The sequence below is a fragment of the Camellia sinensis genome, chromosome 3 (genome assembly GCF_055761805.1).
Source record: "Camellia sinensis isolate YWXY chromosome 3, ASM5576180v1, whole genome shotgun sequence".
In the NCBI taxonomy this organism is placed as follows: domain Eukaryota; kingdom Viridiplantae; phylum Streptophyta; class Magnoliopsida; order Ericales; family Theaceae; genus Camellia; species Camellia sinensis.
The window spans coordinates 56678296-56697777 of NC_138963.1; the positions used below are offsets into that span (position 1 = coordinate 56678296).

At 40.9% G+C, this 19482-nt stretch overlaps 1 protein-coding gene across 19 annotated transcripts; it reads right to left on the reverse strand.

The window, feature by feature from the left end:
• Positions 1–10557: 10557 nt before the first annotated feature.
• Positions 10558–18908, reverse strand: LOC114290404 (protein root UVB sensitive 6). 19 transcript variants are annotated; one of them, XM_082919803.1, is made up of 11 exons: positions 18555–18880; positions 17377–17429; positions 16370–16455; positions 14023–14229; positions 13839–13935; positions 13107–13208; positions 12914–12986; positions 12698–12781; positions 12543–12607; positions 12040–12221; positions 10558–10738 (listed from the first exon to the last, which is right to left on the reverse strand). In XM_082919803.1, the coding sequence occupies exons 6-11, from the start codon at positions 13185–13187 to the stop codon at positions 10624–10626; spliced, it is 600 nt and encodes a 199-aa protein (XP_082775929.1). In that variant the 5' UTR covers positions 13188–13208; positions 13839–13935; positions 14023–14229; positions 16370–16455; positions 17377–17429; positions 18555–18880; the 3' UTR covers positions 10558–10623. The 19 variants fall into 19 exon arrangements, 18 of the variants coding, with proteins under 18 accessions (XP_082775929.1, XP_082775926.1, XP_082775928.1 ...); XM_082919800.1 differs by having other exon boundaries at positions 17377–17432; XM_082919802.1 differs by having other exon boundaries at positions 14006–14229; positions 17377–17432.
• Positions 18909–19482: the final 574 nt, after the last annotated feature.

Here is a 19482-nt window from a genome sequence, read left to right on the forward strand (position 1 = left end):
CAACTCTTCCAACCGGAGTACATCATTTCGGTCTTTAACATTAAAACAACAGTCCAAGTGCTTAAAGCAAAATTACTTCTATAAATTGATAAAAAGAATTACATGCTGTGGTGCAAGCCAAAAAATTTCTTTACACAAGAAAAGAAAGCAAAAGCTTAAAAATAATACAATTTCAAGTTGGCCACATTCCATGGCCGGGGTATTGCTCTTCCCTCTAAATCCTCCAAGTGGTAGGCCCCCTTGCCCGCCAGACCGGTGATCTTGTAGGGTCCTTCCCAATTTGCCCCTAGTTTGCCTTCTCCTGGCACTAGGGTGTTGCCCATAACCTTTCTCAAAACCCAATCCCCCACCTTGAACGGTCTGGGGTGCACCGTCTTGTTATATTTCTTGGAGAGCTCTTGTTGGTATGCGGCCACATGGATGAGGGCTTTCTCCCGGCGCTCTTCCACTAGGTCCAGCTCCAAGGCGATAGCCTTGGCATTCAGCTCGGGCTCAAAACTCTCGCTTCTAAGGGTGGGCATTCGAACTTCCAAAGGTATGACCGCCTCCATGCCATAAGCCAAAGCAAATGGAGTTTCCTCGGTAGATCGCCGCGGGGTTGTTCGGTATGTCCAAAGGACGTTGGGCAATTCCTCAGCCCATTTTCCCTTTGCCTTCTCTAGCCGTTTCTTCAACCCATCCAATATAGTCTTGTTCGATGCTTCGGCTTGACCATTGGACTGCGGGTAAGCCGGGGTGGAGTTGTAGAATTCTATCTTCAAATCTTCACAAAATCCTCTGAATAGGCGACCGTCAAACTGGGTGCCGTTGTCAGAGATCAAAATCTTGGGGACGCCAAACCGCGTGACCACGTTCTGCCAGACAAACCGCTTCACGTCTTTCTCTTTGATGGTTGCCAAGGGCTCAGCTTCAACCTATTTCGTGAAATAGTCTGTGGCTGCAATAAAGAATTTCCGGTTGCCCGGAGCAGTTGGCAGTGGCCCCACTATATCTAGCCCCCACATGGCGAAGGGCCAAGGACTGGTGAGGGGAAGAAGTTCCCTAGCCGGCTGATGGATCTGATGGGCGAATTTCTGGCATTTTTTGCACTTGCGGACGTACTTTTGAGCGTCGGCCTACATGCACGGCCACCAGTATCCCTGCGAAATAGCTCGGTAGGCCAAGGATCTGCCCCCTATGTGGCTTCCACAAATGCCCTCGTGAATTTCGTACAAGAAGGCCTCCACACTATTCGGGTGCACGCACTTTAAATAAGGCCCAGTGAAGGACTTCTTATACAATGCGCCAGATGGAGAGAGCCAAAACCGCTCTGACTTCACCCTGATTTTGTGTGCTTCTTTCTTGTCCGTTGGAAGAGTCCGGTCTCTGAGGAACAAGATCAAGGGGTCCATCCAGGAAGGACCTAGCCCGGTGCAGAGTACATCCGTCTGCCCGGCGTTTTCAATTCTCGGCCGCAGAAGAAAGTCGATCAACAGAGGGTTTGGAGACGTACTATCTACCATGGAAGCGAGGCCGGCTAATTCATCAGCTCGGCTGTTCTCTTCCCGACCAATCTGCTGTACTCTGATTGCCTTAAACTGCTTGATGTGTTCCCTGACCAGAGCTTGGTACTTCGCCATCCTGTCGTCCTTTGCTTCATAAATCCCAGAGACTTGGTTAACCACAAGCTGGGAATCACTGTAGACCAGGAGCTCAGCAGCCTTCATTTGAATTGCGCTCTTGAGCCCGGCGAGAAGGGCCTCGTACTCAGCCTCGTTGTTAGATGCCGGGAAGCCAAGCGTGATAGAATGTTCAATGGTTAGGCCATCCGGGGAGATTAGAACGATACCTAGGCCGGCACCATGGCGGTTGGACGCTCCATCAACAAAAAGCTTCCACATTTCCCCCACAAAAAGCTTCCAGCAGTCGGATGGGTCCTGAGAGTTGCGAAGGGCAATGGGATCACAACTGCTCGGCTGTGCAGTGTCAAGTTCGGTGTTGACCGGTTCCAATTCAGTGCCCCTTGGAGATTCGACACCGGACTCAGCAGGTTGTTCTGTAATGCTTAAGTCCGTGGGCGAATCATCAGGTTGCGGTGTGAAGCTGGCTGCAGGGTCTGAGCTGTGTGGATCCATTCCTGCCCCCCTTGATGATTCGGCACCGGACTCAGCAAGTTGATCCGTAATGCTCAAGTTCGTAGGCGAATCATCAGGTTCTGAGCGGTGTGGTACAATTTCTTCCCCCCTTGGTGATGCTGGACCGGACAGAGTGGATGGGTTGGTGACACACAACTCCGTCATCGCATCGCCGGGTAGTATAACCGTGCAAACTGAGGGTTCTTCGCTGGTGCGCGCAAACTTCGCGTTGCTACTTCCACCAACTGGTTGTACCTTGGTTGGCCTTGCGTGCATCTCATCATCTGCCTCGGTAATATCGACCGGGCATACCGGATGAGTTCCAGGTGAGAACTCGGCGACAAAATCTGCCAAGGTCTGGGCTTTGATAGCAGTGCGCGGCTGGAACTTCACCTCAAACTGCCCCAACTCCACCGCCCACTTAAGAATTCGTCCTGAGAAGTCAGCCCGTTCAAACAAAGCCTTGAGGGGGAACTCGGTCAGTACGACAATGGTGTGGGCGTGAAAATAATGTGCCAACTTCCTTGAAGCCATCATCAATGCCAAGGCAAGCTTTTCCAGCGGCAAATATCTCGTCTCAGCCGGCAGCAAGGTCTTACTGACATAAAAAATTGGGAAGTGCTTGATTCCTTCAGCGCAGACTAGCACCGCACTGACCGCGTGCTGGGAGACGACAAGGTAAAGATAAAGTTCCTCTCCCGGCTTAGGTGTAACCAACAGCGGCGGAGTAGACAGATATTCCTTGAGCTCGGCCAGAGCTCGGTCACATTCGGCGTCCCACGAGAACTTCGACTTCAATGCTTGAAAGAAAGGGCGGCAGCGATCTGATGACCGGCTTATAAACCGATTAAGCGCGGCAGCCATCCCGGCCAGATGCTGCACGTCCTTAGCCGAGCTAGGCTGCTTCAATTCTTGCACGGCTCTGATCTGAGTAGGGCCTGCTTCGATGCCGCGGTTCGTGACTAAGAATCCCAAAAACTTCCTGGATCCCACGCCAAAGGCACACTTTGATGCATTCAAGCGCAGTTTGTGCTTCTTTAGGATGGCAAACATCTCGGCTAAGTCGGACAAATGGTTTGCTTCCAGTCGGCTCTTAACCACCATATCATCGATGTAAGCCTCCATCGTCCGGCCAAGCAAAGGAGCAAACATTTTAGTCACCATCCTTTGAAAGGTTGCCCCGGCGTTCTTCAAACCAAAAGGCATGACTCGGTAGCAGAAGAGTCCCCTTGGAGTCGTGAACGAAGTGATCTCTCGGTCAGGCCCATGCATGGCGATCTGGTGGTATCCGCGGTAGGCATCCAGGAAACTGAGCCTATTATGTCCAGCCGTCAAGTCCACGAGCTGGTCAATTCGCGGCAAAGGGAAACTATCTTTGGGACAAGCTCGGTTGACCGTCTTATAGTCGACACAAACTCGCCACTTTCCATTCTTCTTCGGTACCACAACTGTGTTAGAAATCCACCGAGGGTAGTGCACTTCCTGTATTGCTCGTGCCTCAAGCAGGTTCTTCACCTCCTTCGCAACTACCTCGGCGTGATGTAGTGCCGATCTCCTTGTTCGCTGGATGACTGGCTTTGGTCCAGGGAAGACATTGAGGTGATGACAGATAAAACTTGGATCGAGGCCAGGCATGTCGTAAGGCGACCATGCGAAGACTTCAATGTTGGCCACCAAAAACTCAACCATCTCGGTTCTTTCTGTGGCCGTGAGACTTGAGCCGAGCAAGAAGAACTTGTCCGGCTGTTCTGTATCAATTCGCACCTCAACCAATTCCTCAACTGCCTTGTCTTCGGCCTCGGTGCCCACATCATCCAAGACACTCAGGTCCTCCGGTCCCTCAATCATTTGAACAAATCCTTTGGCAGCCCGGCTCCCGTTGACCGCCACGAAGCACTGCTTGGACATGACCTGATCGCCCCAAATCTCCTCGATTATCCCCATAGCCGAGGGGAATCTCATTACTTGGTGAAAAGTCGATGCCACGGCTTGCATGGCGTGTAGCCATCCCCTTCCAAGGATAAGGTTGTACGTCGAAGGCACTTGTAGCACCCAAAACTCTACTTGTTTGACCACAGTTCCCGCTTTGACCGGCAGGATAATCTTTCCCAAAGGCCACTCTGGTTGCGAGTTGAATCTAACCAGCGGCGAAGTTGCTGGAGCCAAGTCTGTCTCCCGGAGTTTAAGTTGCTTGAACGCATCATAGTACATGATCTCGACCGAGCTTCCCTGATCGATCAAGATCCGCTTAACATCGAAGTCCTTGACGCGTAGTGTCACTACTAGGGCATCGTTGTGCGGCGTCTGGATACGCTCTAGATCCCTTGAGGTGAAACTAATCACGTCTTTTTCTTCTGTCTTCCCCCTTTTGATGGCAGGCTGAACCGACAAAACTTCCCTCATATGCTCTGCCTTCTTTATCATGCCCCGGAGTTCGCAGACGCGCTCCGGTTCCACGATGCCGTGGATGACATTAATAACTCCTTGCGGTGGTGCATCTCGGTCATCCTGTCCCCTGGGATCGACCGGAGCTTGATTCGGCTTCACGCCGCCATCGATGTAAAGGTCGAGGTGTCCGGCTGCGACCAGCTTTTCTAAGTGTTGCCTCAAAGGCAAACAGTCCTCGGTCCGGTGGCCTCTCTCTCGGTGGAACGTACAACGATACCGCGGATTATAACCCTTTTGTCCATCGCCCAACTTAGCAGGAAACCGGACATACTCCTCGTCTCGGATTTCACTAAGTATGCGATAGATTGGAATCTTGAAGACCGTGGTTATGCCAGTCCTCGCCTTCATCCTTCTGTTTGCGTCCGCAACGTCATCTCGGGGGTAGTCATCCCGGTCATTCCGACGTCCTCTACCCCGATTTTTACGATTTGAACCACGGTCTGATTCCTCTGCCCGGTCACTTGAGCGGCTGGACTCTTGCCCAACTGCGTGCACTTTGCCAGCTGTCTTCTTGTCTGTTACTACCGGACTGCCCTTCACGGCAGAAGCTGACGCGTCATCCTCTACACGGATGTGCTCATTGATGCGCTGTATGAGCTGGCCCATGGAGGTCGGCTGGTGCATGGTAAGTGAGTCCCGTAGTCTATGTCCGACCGGGAGACCGCGCTTATACTGCGTGATTGCAAGGTTGACCGGGCAGTCCAAGATCTCGTTGAAGGTTTCCCAGTACCTTGAGTTGTATACCTTCAGTGTGTCGCTCGGTTCCATCTTGACACTTAGCAGATGATCGACTTCCTTTGGTGTCTTTGTGTTGGTTTTGAAGCGTGTAACAAACGCCTCGGCCAACTGATGCCACCATTGTATGCTCCCTTCCGGCAACCTCTCGAACCACTTTAAGCCCAGCTCGCCTAAACTTGATGGGAAGATTAGGCACATAAGTCCGTCATTGCGCCTATGTCCGGCCATAACCTGTCGGAAGTGGCTCACATGCATGTACGGATCGGTTTTTCCGTCGTAAAGTGTGAATTTAGGCTGGTGGAAGCCTGCCGGAAGCGGTGTTGTTTCTATTTCCGGGGAAAAAGGGGTGGCACTCAGCCTAGCCAAGTCCATATCTTCAAAGAGTGGCACTGCTTGGCGGGGTGGAGGCATTCCGACCTCCTCGCTGGCTTGAACCCCGTATGAAAGCCGCTGGAAAGCAGGTATTCTCTGGGCCTCGCGCCGACGGGCCCGCTCCTTTAAGACCGCCCGTAAATCCTCTGACTGAGCGGAGTAAGAATACCTCGACGTCGTCGCCGGACGTGAGGGTCTGTAGGTGCTGTCTTGCGCGCTAGACTTCTCTGCACCCGCGTCGGAATCACCAACCTGGTAACTTCTGGTAATGGATATGGACTGAGTACGTCGCTGACTCTGACCGCCTGAACGGCGAGATGGGGTGCGCTCACTGTGGTCTTCCACTCCAACTACACCCTTCCCTTTGACATGCCTCTTGAGATCCTCCATCTCTGCCGCCATTCGCCGGATGACAGCATCTTGATCTCTCAACTTACTTTCCAGTCGCCTGGCGTGTGAGTCTCTCCTCCGCCGATGACCGTCTGGACTCCGTGAATGTCCATGGCTTCGTCCGCGCTTATCCCGCGCGTCTCCTGACTGTCCTCCAGTGGGTGTCCCCAATTCAGCCATTGGATGGACGGCAGGAGGTCCCTCTCTCCTTCGGGTATACTCTGGGGTGGCTCCGTCAACGGCGGACAACGGAAACTCGTCGTTGTTCGCCATGGACGGCGATCAGATGAACCTGGAAGACAAGGTTTTGTCTGTCAAGCTTCCCACAGACGGCGCCAATTGTACGGGGAGCAAATATTCCGGCAAGCCCGCACTCCTTTCTCCCGAGCTCCGTCGTTGTCCGATCACCTGCGAGCAAGTAACGGTGAGCTACCCGGCGGTGTGTGGCCGGAAAAAACCCTCCGACGATCAAGTTAGCACACACCTTAGGATGGATAGAGAGAAGGGAGAGTGTTTGAGTGTAAGAATTCCTTACAGAGATGTTCGTGTCCCGCGTATGGGGGGCGCAGACATGCTTATATACCTTCTGAGCCCCACATCTACTCTGTAACGCCCTCAAAACAAACCCATTATATATATGTCATTGACATGCACTATTTAAAGAAAACAATTCATTAATTCATTCATCAGAGTATTACTAAATAAAAGCATTACATGTAACATCGAATAAAATGCCCTACAGGCTTACATCTTTCCAAGCCAACACTTGGATACAAAAAGATGAGTTCTAACTCAATACAAGAAAAGCCCTAGGCTTGGATGTTTACATGTACTAATAAATAAAGACAATTAACTAAAGATAGTCATCGAAATCCAAGTCCCTTCCAAGCTAAGTCCTTGGAGGTAGCTTGTCACCTGAACCTGAAAATGATGTTCCCATATAGGGTGAGCCACAGCCCAGTAGAAAAATACTAAACCACATATAAACAATGAATAAAGCAATAGCATTCAACAGATGGTTAACCAAGATAATCAATTACTCCATTTTACAGTCTCATGACACTATTGTCTAAGACACGTTTTACTTTCCAACTTTATCAACATGGCTCAGAACCTGGCCAAACTTACCACAGTGAATTATATATATCATATTCACATTCCTCCAATATCAACAAATAAATGAGACTCAAGCTCAAATCAAAACACTTCATACTTCCAGTTTGATACACATTTTAGTGCTGTATCAATAAAACACTTCAATATAGATAAGCACACATAAAAGTGATGCTAATGGAGTCCATCCCCTATATCCTCCCAAACAAAATCCGGTTTAGAGGTTCATCCCCTATCTTCCCCTAAACCGTGGAGTACATCCCCTATCTCCTCCCACACAAAACAAAGTATGTAAACACATAACATATACATCACATAATCAACACACATAATGTCTGTATTAATTCAACAGTCAAAATTAATGACTCAACTAATGTGATTAGTTTCAGTTATACCTAATCCACATGCATTGTCTACAACAATCACGACTATCCTCCACCGATAGCCCAAAACAGTTATTTCTAAACTTGGAAATAAATATATCAACAATTCCATAGGCGAGTGATTTAAATTATCCAACTACACCATTTAATCAATAAATTCCCCAATTTCATGAATTCAACCAAATTCCCCAATTCCCTTAAATTAATTATACAAATTAATTAATTAATACAACTAGGGTTTTCCCCAAAATTACCAAAGTGCCCCCAACATATCAAAATACTAAAACTTAGAACAAAACTCATAAGATGGAGTAGGAAATCCCTACCTCGCAGACAACAACCCAAATGGAGAAGACAGAGATGATATCCAAATACCAAAGTGCTCCAAATCGCCAACTATTCAGATTAAATGGAAGCCCTCGACTCACTCTATCTTTTAATGAAGGATCTAGGGTAGAAACACACCCTAAGTAGATCAATCCTAAGAGAGAAGGTGTGTAGAGGGAGAGAGAACTCGTAACTAGGGTTTTGGAATATGAAAGTGCAAGAAAAACAGATCTGAAACACGCTGCTGCCTATTTAAACCTGACAGGCTCGCTCGAGCGAAGACTTGGTCGCTTGAGCGACCAGACACAGAAAAACTACGCTCGAGCCAAGGAAGCCTTGCTCGAGCCAACAACCCAAAAGCTCGCTCGAGCGAAAGAAATCTAGCTCGAGCGAAGGACTCAAACCCTCAGGTCTGTAACCTGGCACACGCTCGAGCGAAGGAACTCTCGCTTGAGCGAAGAATGAACTAACTCGCTCGAGCGAATAAAATCTCGCTCGAGCCAAGAATGCAAAGCTACTGGTCCAAGCCAGACGCAAACTCTCGCTCGAGCAACCAAACCTCGGCTCGAGCGAAGAACTAAAACAACATCTCGCTCGAGCGACAAACTCCTCGCTCGAGCGAAGATCCAAAATTCTGGACAGCAACGCTTGGTTTCTAAACCCTACCAACCTGAAACAAACCTGCCCAAACACATCCTATAATTCCAAATGAGAAAATAAGGGACAACAACAACAACAATTATACAATGACAGAATCTACGGAACCTAAGTCCGGATACAATAATCAAACGGGAAAAGACCGGGGTCGCTATATACTCCCAGTCATCTCCTGACACGTGGCTCTGCTATCCCATCTGTCAGCGTAAACCTTGTCGATCATCACCTAATCTTAACTGCCTGACTTCACAGCTGGAGCTCGGCAGCCGAACTGCTCTACCACGGTCATGCCATGCTTCATACTCAAGCGCCTAACCGGATAAACACATGGAGGACCGGGCTAGGCGGCATCCCGGCAGAGCCTAGCCCGGGTACCTCCTTTGGTCGGCCTTCATGCCGGTCAAACAGTCTCCTCGGTTGACCACGCCTTTCCGGGCGCTGGTCACTCAGCTTGTCTGGCTTCAGCCATCCCCTGATCAGGCAGCTCGGCCCAACCAAGCGCTATCTAGCCGAGCTCCTTCTTGGGCCGGGGCGGCTCACACTTGGCCCAAGTTCTGCCCGGCCCAAGTTCTGGCAGCCCACTTCTTGGCGGATGGTCAATCATCTCGGCCTCAAGCACCGTTGGGCTCTCAATCTGCTCGGCCGATACCTCGGCCCAACTCCTGATCATAAATCACCCTCTCAGGGTCTAAGCTCTATGATGGGCCCACGGAGGCCCAATAGTATGGTTCAGTCCACAATCGAACTAGAGACAAGCCTCATCCAATCAAAAAATCCAAAACTAAATATATTCCATATATTAAATATATCGATCATATATTAAAAATCTAATAACCATCCAAAAATATTTGTTAATAACAAAAAAATCATATATTACATGATAATCATTCAAAAACATCAACAAAAGCAACCACTCATTACATGAGTATTATCCAAACACACATTAAAAATTAATTTGGTAAAAAAATAAAAATGTAAAAGATAATTTTTAGTGGATAGAAATAATTTTTAAAAAATCAAAAATAAATTTTTGACATTTATTTTTGTCAACTACTTTATATTTTTGTCAAATGTTTTTATATTTTATTTTTATCTTCACATATGTATTTATTATGTGAAAATCATTCGTGCATTTAAAGTGTTTTTTAAGCAACAATGATTGAGATTCCTTTTTTTTTGAAAACCCCCCCACAACCTCTTTTGATCTCAATCATTGATGGTGTAGACCTTACACATACATCAATAGTTGAAATTAAAAAAGGGTTGTGGGATTCCAAAAAAATGTCCCATGCATTTTTCTTTTCTAAGTGGCTTGCTAATATGTGTTTCAGAGGGATATTGGCCTTTACAAGGAGAAATATAAAGAAAAATGTTATGGACCCTAAATAAATTACAAAACCTCTCACATGGATGTAAGACCCATACACATGTAATTTGTGTTTGTTAATTTATTTGGTAATTTATTTAGAGTCTCTAGCATAACTCTAATAATATTTAGATCAGATCTTTTGATTAATAACATTTAGATCACATCTTTTTAATGTGATTAATAACTAATAAAAAACATTTAGATCATAGATTTTAAGCGTGATTAATATCTAATAGAACATTTGATTAATAACATCTTTTGATTAATAACATTTAGATCATTTCTTTTAAGTGTGATTAATAACTAATAAAAAATATTTAGATTATAGATTTTAAGCGTGATTAATATCTAATAAAACATGTGATTAATAACATTTAGATCACATCTTTTAAGTGTGATTAAAAACTAATAAAACCTATGATAATAATTATTTAAATCACAAATTTTAAGTGTGATTAATTTCTAATAAAACCTGTAATTAATAATGAGATAAAATCACATGTTATATGCATTTCTCATTACAGTTAATGCACGTGATACATAAAAAAGGTTCAATATATTTGAAAAATAATCAATATTATTTTTGTACACGCATTTGAAGAATATAATACACACTATATACTATACTTTGAATCACAGCTATATATTGAATGGAATAACATCATATATTTCATAAATGAAAATTAAATGTTCAAAAATATATACAAAGAAATTAATAAAAAAAAAAATTAACTGTGATTACATATATTAAAAAATGAAAAAACTTTGAAAAACTAAGTTCTTGAATCCTTCGATCATATTTTGCATCTCTCCAAGAAATTTCTAATCTGAAAAATGAAAACACAAACTAATTCAAAAATCTCTAGAAACATACGAATAAACTAACTATTTATAGAGACTATTCTAGTCTTACAAAAGATAAAGTCGGACCTTTTCTCATCACACTGACTCTTCATCTCTTGCATCAATAGAAAAAGAATAACCACTTTGATTGTTATCAGTATAAAATGTTTGGATTACCATATAGATATGACATATACATAGAATCAATAAATCCAAAATAAAAATCTTAAATGCATGGCCAGAATGCAAACACAGATAACAAATGCAGACAAAGAGACTTGAATCCAAGACTTCTCCCAACCTGACCTCTGAGTCCATGTTAGATCACCACTAATCCCAAAAGCTTTAAGTTGTTGGGAAAAGGGAACAATGCATATTAAGCTCTCCAACAACCTCAACCAGAAGGATCTTCTTCTAAAGAAATTTTTTCTTAGTTACAATAAGGTTTAAGGTAATAGGATATAATTTGATGGCAACCTTTGAAATGGATGTTTCAATAAAAGCAGGAAGTATGAACTGTTCTGAAGAATTGGTTCAGATGGTGTACTAATCTAAATAATTCGTAATGTGCCATCTGGAGGTTTGGCTTATCTAGCATACACAGATTGCTGAAGTAGAATTCAAGTAGTTTAAATACAAGTCTGTTTTTCTTATTATTCAGTGGTAAATCCTAGATCTTAAAATAGTGAACTTCTATGCTTTAGAATTTCAAAATGGTCTAAGGACATAAAATGCTTTTGTTTTTGCTCCTAAAAGCAGGATATCAAAGTCATTCTAAACTGTCAAGCAAACAATACCTAATAAAAAATTATAAATAACCATGCCAAGGCCACAACAGAACTTGCTTCCATTCAACATTGGTCTCTTGACTCTCACTAGGTTCTGATTAACAATTTGCCCCAACAGTTTAATGTCTTAAAAGTTCACTTTGTCATTTTGTATATTAGTGTGGGATTAACATAAAGTGAAAGAAACAATAATAATTTTCATCACCAATTTAGCGCTATGAAAGGTCAGTGTCCCATATTTCAGATTATGCAAACTTGATCACAAATAGATTACTAGCATATGGCAGTAGCACAGATAAACATCTCACAATGAACAATTATGCATCTTATCTTCCTGATTTCTCAATTTGTTTTATACAATTCATAGTCAATCATAAGGAATTAAGCAAAAATAGAGGGTAGCACTCAAGATAAGATGGCAAGGCAAACGTACATGTTTTATGTAACTTATTCAATACTGTTTAAATATGAAGGTAAACCATGTTGATCCATCCTACCTGTTCTGTAGCTTTGCTCTTAGAAGGCCCATATAAAGCCGAGATGATCTTATAAGATTCAGCAATATGAGCTTCAAGATCAGCAATAGAAGGCATAAACACCGTATGATCATTTTCTCGATGCTTTCTAGGACAAGGCTGGCCTGATTTGATGAGCGAATGATATGCAGGAGAACATGAGCCTGTAATACAAGGTAAATTCATCTTAAACACAATTATACCAAATTCCTGGCAGAACAACACAAAGAAACCAGAATCTCACATGGAAAGCTGCTTTCAAAATGTCATCAGATTTTGCTTAATCTTTGAGCAATGCACATACATTTCCCTTTGAAGGATTATATGTTACTGTATATCTCTCTTTCTGTAAAAAGAAGAGAACAAAAAATACAGAGAAGAAGTTGAAACCATATGTGAGAAGACGTAAGGTATTCAAGGTAATAGAAGAGGATATGAGAGAGAATTCCCTGCTTGTAAATCATCTCCCTTAAAAAGGCATATACCTCAAAGATAGGCTCTATGGCAAGATATGAATTTGGGTCTTGGAATGCATCCTTAAATCTCGGTCCTGCCAAATAATCATAACAACCTTCAGTTTTAACTTGCGAATCAGTGAATTTAGAGGTGCATCAGGTGCTGTTATATACATGCTGCATACCAAGAACAACAGGCCTCTCCTTTGACCAGGGAAAACCAAATATTTTTTCCATCCTATTTCCCTCATGCAGTGTTGGAACTCTCCCTGCAAAATAAATACACAACACAATTAAGCCACAGGATATCAGAAACGGGCCTTCATTTTATGTGCATATGGGACTTGATGATCAAACAACAGAACCCCATCAGCACAGGTGAGTGGGGCACTTGTCCTAACCTGTCTTAAGGAAGGAATCTATAGCCACATTTAACCTGGCTCGATTCAGCGTACGCAACACAACAGATTTAACCTGGGCAAAAACAAAAACAAAAAAATAGAACACTTGGTAGGTAAATATGACACACTTTGTTCCATATGGCACAAAAGTATATAAAGGGAAAAAAATTAATACTAATATACAACAAACAACCTCTTGGTAGGAGCTACAAACGTATCCACATGAAAGGAAGGCAAATGTTGTGACTAGGGAGGGATTTCTTTTTGCCATCATGATGCTCAACCCAGTTCCAAGCTTCAAAAAACAAGGGTTCAGCAACATTAGCTCTGAGTAAAGATGTTCAATGCATAAGTATGTGCATCAAGCACACTGTAAAAGACCATAAAATTCATACCCAATTCTCAGCTCACTGATCCAAGTATCATCAAGTGCCAAAGTAGAAATGTTACAACATAATGTTGCAATAGTTCAGTTTTTCCTTTTATTTAACATGAAATAACATATTGCCATGAAAAGGTGTGATGCCCATCAATCTGTCATTACTCTCACAATATGCAGAAGTTCAAAAGTAGGAACTTACTTGGCTCCATTAGTATATTACTTCTTCAAAAAACAAAAAACAAAAAACCACCTTTATTAACTGCCAAGTGTTTTAATGGTTATGGAAATTGTGATGTGAAGTACACATAAAACTCTATAGTGCAACTCATAAACTAATAATGGGGCTTTTAGTTATTATTTAACTCAAGAGTCTATGGCTGCTATCCTGACTTGTAGAAACACTAACTTAAAAAACTTGAAGTCTCCAATGTATTTTTTCCACAATGAGATCTATATGTAGCTGAAACTTGAAATATGCTTCATATCAAGCACTATAATACATTGTCTAGACAAAGAGATTGACTAGAGAGAGAGAATGAAAACCTTAAAATTAGGAGCATTTCTTATATTGATCACACATCTTCTGACATATTTCTTCTTCAACTCTTTGATCTTGCTTCCATGTTCTCAACTCAAAGTTCTGATGAAGTGTCATGTGAACATCCAATCTCAGAAACTGAAAAGAAAATTTTCCAACAGGACTTACATACAATATTAGTCATATTACATAAGGGTCTTTTGCCTTCTTCAATTCACGTATTAGAGATAACACCTCCCAGAATGATAGACCCCATCTGTCCACTCCTGAAGTCTCCATCTAGAAGCTATAAGCTTTAGAAGATAAGGACGGACACAAAGGAATAGTTCCAGGGAAAATAAGAAGAATAGAATGATGATCTTTGTGCAAATTTGATTTCCTCCATGAAAGTGCAACCTAAAACAGAAAACATTTAAATTCAGAGGAACAAGGGCATTTAATGTGTTAATGAAGAGGAAGGTACAATGGGACCAAGGGGGCCATGGCCACCCCTGATGTTCAACAAACCCATTAGGTATTGTATATATTAGGTCCTAAAGAATATATATAATGTGATGGCCTTTACACTTTTCATGGAAACAACTGAAAACTAGTTTGCGACTTATATATGCAACCTCTTTTCTCTTATTTGGTTTCCTTTATTTTTTAAAATTATTTTTCCTCTTTCTCACAAAACAAAGTTTTGCTTATCTTTCATTCACGAAAAATTATTAGGCAGTTTAGGAGTATCATGTGATATTATTTATGTTTTACTTCGATAAATGAGTAATTGCAAAATATATGAAGTAGGTCATCATTGCCTCACTATCTAACAAAGGTGAGTCATCATTGTCTCACTCGTAAAGTTTTTCATTTCGACATTTGTTGGAAGTACCCCATAAATAATATTACATGGTATTTTGGGTGCTTATTTTACGAAATTATTCTATTGATATTAGGAACATCTCTTTTTTTTTTTTCTTCCCGTTCTTGTATATGGAAAGCATTCTCAAATAATTTGTATTTCAAGAGAAAAATCCTTAAAAATTGAAAAAAAAAACAATGTATCAATGCGTATCACTAATGCAAAGACATCAATTCCTTAAAAGTTGTCTAACAAGTCATCTTGGCCCTCCTTAAAACAAAATCCTAGCTTTGTCTCTGATAACAAGGTAGTTGGCAAAACAAGCTTCCCAATTTCAATAATTTCAGATGAGGAGGACCAAGGTGATGGGGTGTACCGAAGCTAGAATGAGGTGACAAATTCAATTCTATCAAGAACTTTCCAGATGAAGGTCTTAGCTTCAATGCTTTGCTATTATGTTCTAACAACATGATCCAATTAGCTGTAAGTGAGGCACAACCATACACAATATTCATCTAAAACCTCTTAAACTGAGAAAAAACTGCAGCAGGATAGATAAGAAAACAGCGGCAATATGTGGCACTTTCATACTGGCCATGCTCAAACACCACATCATGACATTATTGGCAGCTACAATGATCAATAAACAACAAAATATACATGCCCATAAAATCATGATTAGTAAGAATACCTCATGAACAATCATGTAAACATGTAATGTAACAAATGGGCACTATTGAAAAAGCAACTATTTCCATCACTACAGCTTATAGATAATAAACAAATGACAATGATGTAAGGACAGTTAATGAGATGTGAGATTGTTTAATAATTGATCTAAGAGTTCTGAACTTGTGAACTAGGAATCTCCAATAGCGATCTTTAGTGCACAATTTGTCTATAACAAAGCATTATCTGGCACAAATTTTTAGTATTTTCAGGTGCTGGGTTGCTCAGAAGATGTCTTATAAAGAGTCTTGGACAAAATAAGTAACTAACAAGAGCTAATCATCAACGGCAAAAGTTTTTTCATTCTTCTTTTATAATTTTAAAAGGCAAAATGAAGAACAAAAAAAGCAAAAATTCAAGTGCATATGTAAACACACAGGTGCAAAAAGCCTATTTTTGCCATACCTGCAAGGGTGCAAACCTAAATTTCCCCATCTATAGACACCTTAGTGTAGAGCTACATAAAGCCTATTTTTGCCCCAACATAAGTTCCCGACTATTATGTGCATATAAACTAGGCTCTCTGTGTGAGATATACACAAGGCATAGATGTCTACCACATAGTGTCTTGGTGCAGGCAAATTGTTTTCAAAGCTTCTACCAAACACCAAAAAAGAAGTGAGGAAAAACATTGTTTTCATGTAAAAGGTTCTACACAAAAAACATTTTCTAGTCAATCATATTATATTGACAAACATGGCAAATCAAATAAGACTTTTATTCCCATTTTTCTCTAAAAAATTAGAGTTGCATTGATTATTATTGTAAATTATCATTGCTCAGCAAAATGGTAAAAGCTCTAGATGTCAAGCATGAAAGCATGGGCACAAGTCTATGAGCAGCTACTTCCTGCAATCACTGCCAAGGATTATTCTATTTCCACTTCAAAGCAAGGATATGAGCTTGAAAATAATATGCTCAAACCCTACATAGCTAAGAAAAAAGTTTGATCGATGGGTTTACCGAACAGCAGAAGGCGATGCTACAGTAACAACAGGAGCAGAAAGAGCCTGCGTGAGAACTATTTGGTCTACATGATGAACAGGAACCTGGAAGTAGACGATAGGAATCAAGGGCTGCCAGATATAACTCAATTGGCCACCATCAGCACCAAATAAAGTTAAGAGTTAATGACATATCAATTTCTTTTTTTGTTATAAGTAAAAACTTATTGAAAAAAGCATCGAAAGCGGATGCTAACCGTGTACAAGAGCTAATGCCATCTTTGTGTCTATTTATAAAAATAATAAATAAAAAGTCTCTGTCTCCTATAAAAAGAAAAAAATCAGCAATTGTTGAATAACCAATTCCACTAAAAGCTAGATGAAGTTATACCTTCTGAGAATGGGCAGCAACTTAGTACTGCACAGAATTGGCATAAGCTTTTCTAGGCAATGCCAATTTTGAGTATGGAAATAGAAGATTGAGCCTATATGCCCTTACCAATTAAAACTTTGCACAAAATTATTAATACACACCTCATTAAAATCATCCATCAGCTCAATGCCCAAATTAAATTAATTTATCGAGTTGCTTGTGTAAAATTGCTCTTTACTGAGTGTGACCAATTTACAGAGGTATGGAATTGACCAATTTAAAGAGGAACATAAAGCTAAACACTAAAAAATGCAGACATGTTGGGAACTGTTCTCTCTCAAGTACAATGGAGAAAGAAAATGGAAAAAGCTTAAAAAGCATGAGGAATTACAATTTACAAGGAGTCCTAGTCATTACAATTCAATAGTACCCTCCCCAAAAAAATTTAAATCTAGATAAAGAAAGCTTTTTTCTTTCAATAGCAGGTACACATAGAGAATATGCACAAAATGAAATTAAAAGGACAATAGAAATTTAGACACATGAAACTAACAAGCCAAAAGCGGTGATTGAAATTTTAGTGTTGACCAGAAGGGGAAAATGGACTATCCAGAACCACAATGCACCAATGTGATCAAACTTAGAATATTTACCGCCGTGTATGTATTCAGCCTTGTGACTTCGAATCCAAGATTAGGCAGGCCTTCTTCTGAAAAAAAAAAAAAAAAAAAGTGACAAATATCAAAGGCAACAACTGCAAAAAGTAAATAAATTCAGCATCATCACCAGGTTTTCATATGCATATCCAAGATAAATTTTTAAAGAAATTATTTACTAGTTATAGCTTTAAAAATTAGAGCCCTAATGAATCAATTTTTTTTAGAAATCTAGGAAAAATATTGGCAGTGGCATGTGGTTCACAGTGATCAGCTACTTTCAATGATATTAAAACAAATTGGAGGAAATCAAACACAGTTTGCAAACATGGACCAATGTGTCCTTAAAAAAATTTATTCTGTGTGACAATAAAGCAAACATGTATTACTGAAAGCAGCAAAAGTACATAAATAGTTAGGTGAGTGTAAGATTACACATCTTTGGAAATTCTCAACAAATTAAAATTGGACTTTCCATAGTTTTGCATGTTACAAACTAAAGAGAGCACCCACATGCTAATTGAACAAAAAAATCAAACTGAATGTTCATATCTTAATACTTCATGCATAACAACACGGAAGAAATCAACATTAAGCCATAGAATACATTCAAAAAAAAAAAAAATTTTACAATGTAATGAAGGAGAATTGAAAAGCAAGTCTTGGATTTGTGATGGAAATTTTTTCAAACAAAACTCAAACCTGGTGAACTAAGGATTCTCCACACAAGATAATGAAATGACCCTTCAACTCTAAAATACCCAACAATAGGGCAATGTTTCACACAGGTATTTTATCAAACACAAGAAGGGGTTCTACACCGTCACCCTCTCCCAACCCTCTTCTCACTCCCCAACCTCTTCATTCCCCTTAGGAACCCTTATCCCACCTGGTTACACTTCGCCCCTTGCCACAGCCCCCTCCAACCCTCTACTACATAGATCTGAAATGCCACTCTACTTCCTCTTATCCACAACCACAAAACTATTTTTCTCCACCACAACTCTGAAATGCCCGCCCTTTCCCTCCCTACTATAGCACTGCTAGCCCTCCTCCTCTCACACCGCACCTCCGTTACACCATTCTATCCCCACCATAGCGCCACCACGTTACCGAAAACCCTTACCCCACCATTAAACAACTACGGGAGAGAGAGAGAGAGAGAGAGGCCATACCTTTGTAAGGGAGAAGGGATGGCGAGTCCACTGTGAGGGAGATTGGAAGAGGCTGAAGAGATGTTGACATGGAGCATACAATAAGGTGCTAGGGTTTTATTTGGAAAAAATGTTGTTTTGTCCTTAAAAATTCAATCTTCTTTAGAAATGGAGTCATGCCTGCTGAGAGTCATGGAAGAGAAAAAGGCACCAGTTTGGAATATATTTTTATATAAAAACAATATATTCAAAAATATATATAATCACATGTTAATTAAAAGAGGAGCTTTTTTTTTTAATATTCGAAAAAAGAAAAAATTAGAGAATTGACTCCTTTTCAAATTATTTGGGAAACTAACCTACTTTTTGAAATCACATGTTGAAAATGCAATTTCAAAAAGTGAAGTACGTGACATCCTAAATTGCATTTTCAACATGCGATTTTAATAAACAGGTTAGTTTCCCAAATAGTTTGAAAAGTGGGTCAATTCTCTAAATTATTTTTTTTTTAGAATATTTAAAATAAGAAAAAATAAATAAATAAACTCAATTAAAATGTGTGATTAAAAAATATATATATAATCACACTTAATTAAAAAGTGACATAAAAAATAAATATTATCACACTCAATCAAATTAAGTGTGATTAAAATATCAATCTAATTTTTTTTATCACTTTTAATAAAAGTGAGATATTTTCATTTGTCAAAATGTGATCTTTAACTGTTTTTGTAGTAATGATATTTCATCTATCATTTTCATTTTTCTTTCTAAATCCCTCCTTAAATCCCTCAATCAAACACAGCATAAAAAGGAGTTCAACATGGACAAGACGAAACATGGCATATTTTGTGCACTCATTCCCCTCATGGCATACATGGCCTATCATGCAAGACCAATCCCATGCCAAGGCAATTTTAGGTGGAGTTTGACAATTAATTTGTATATA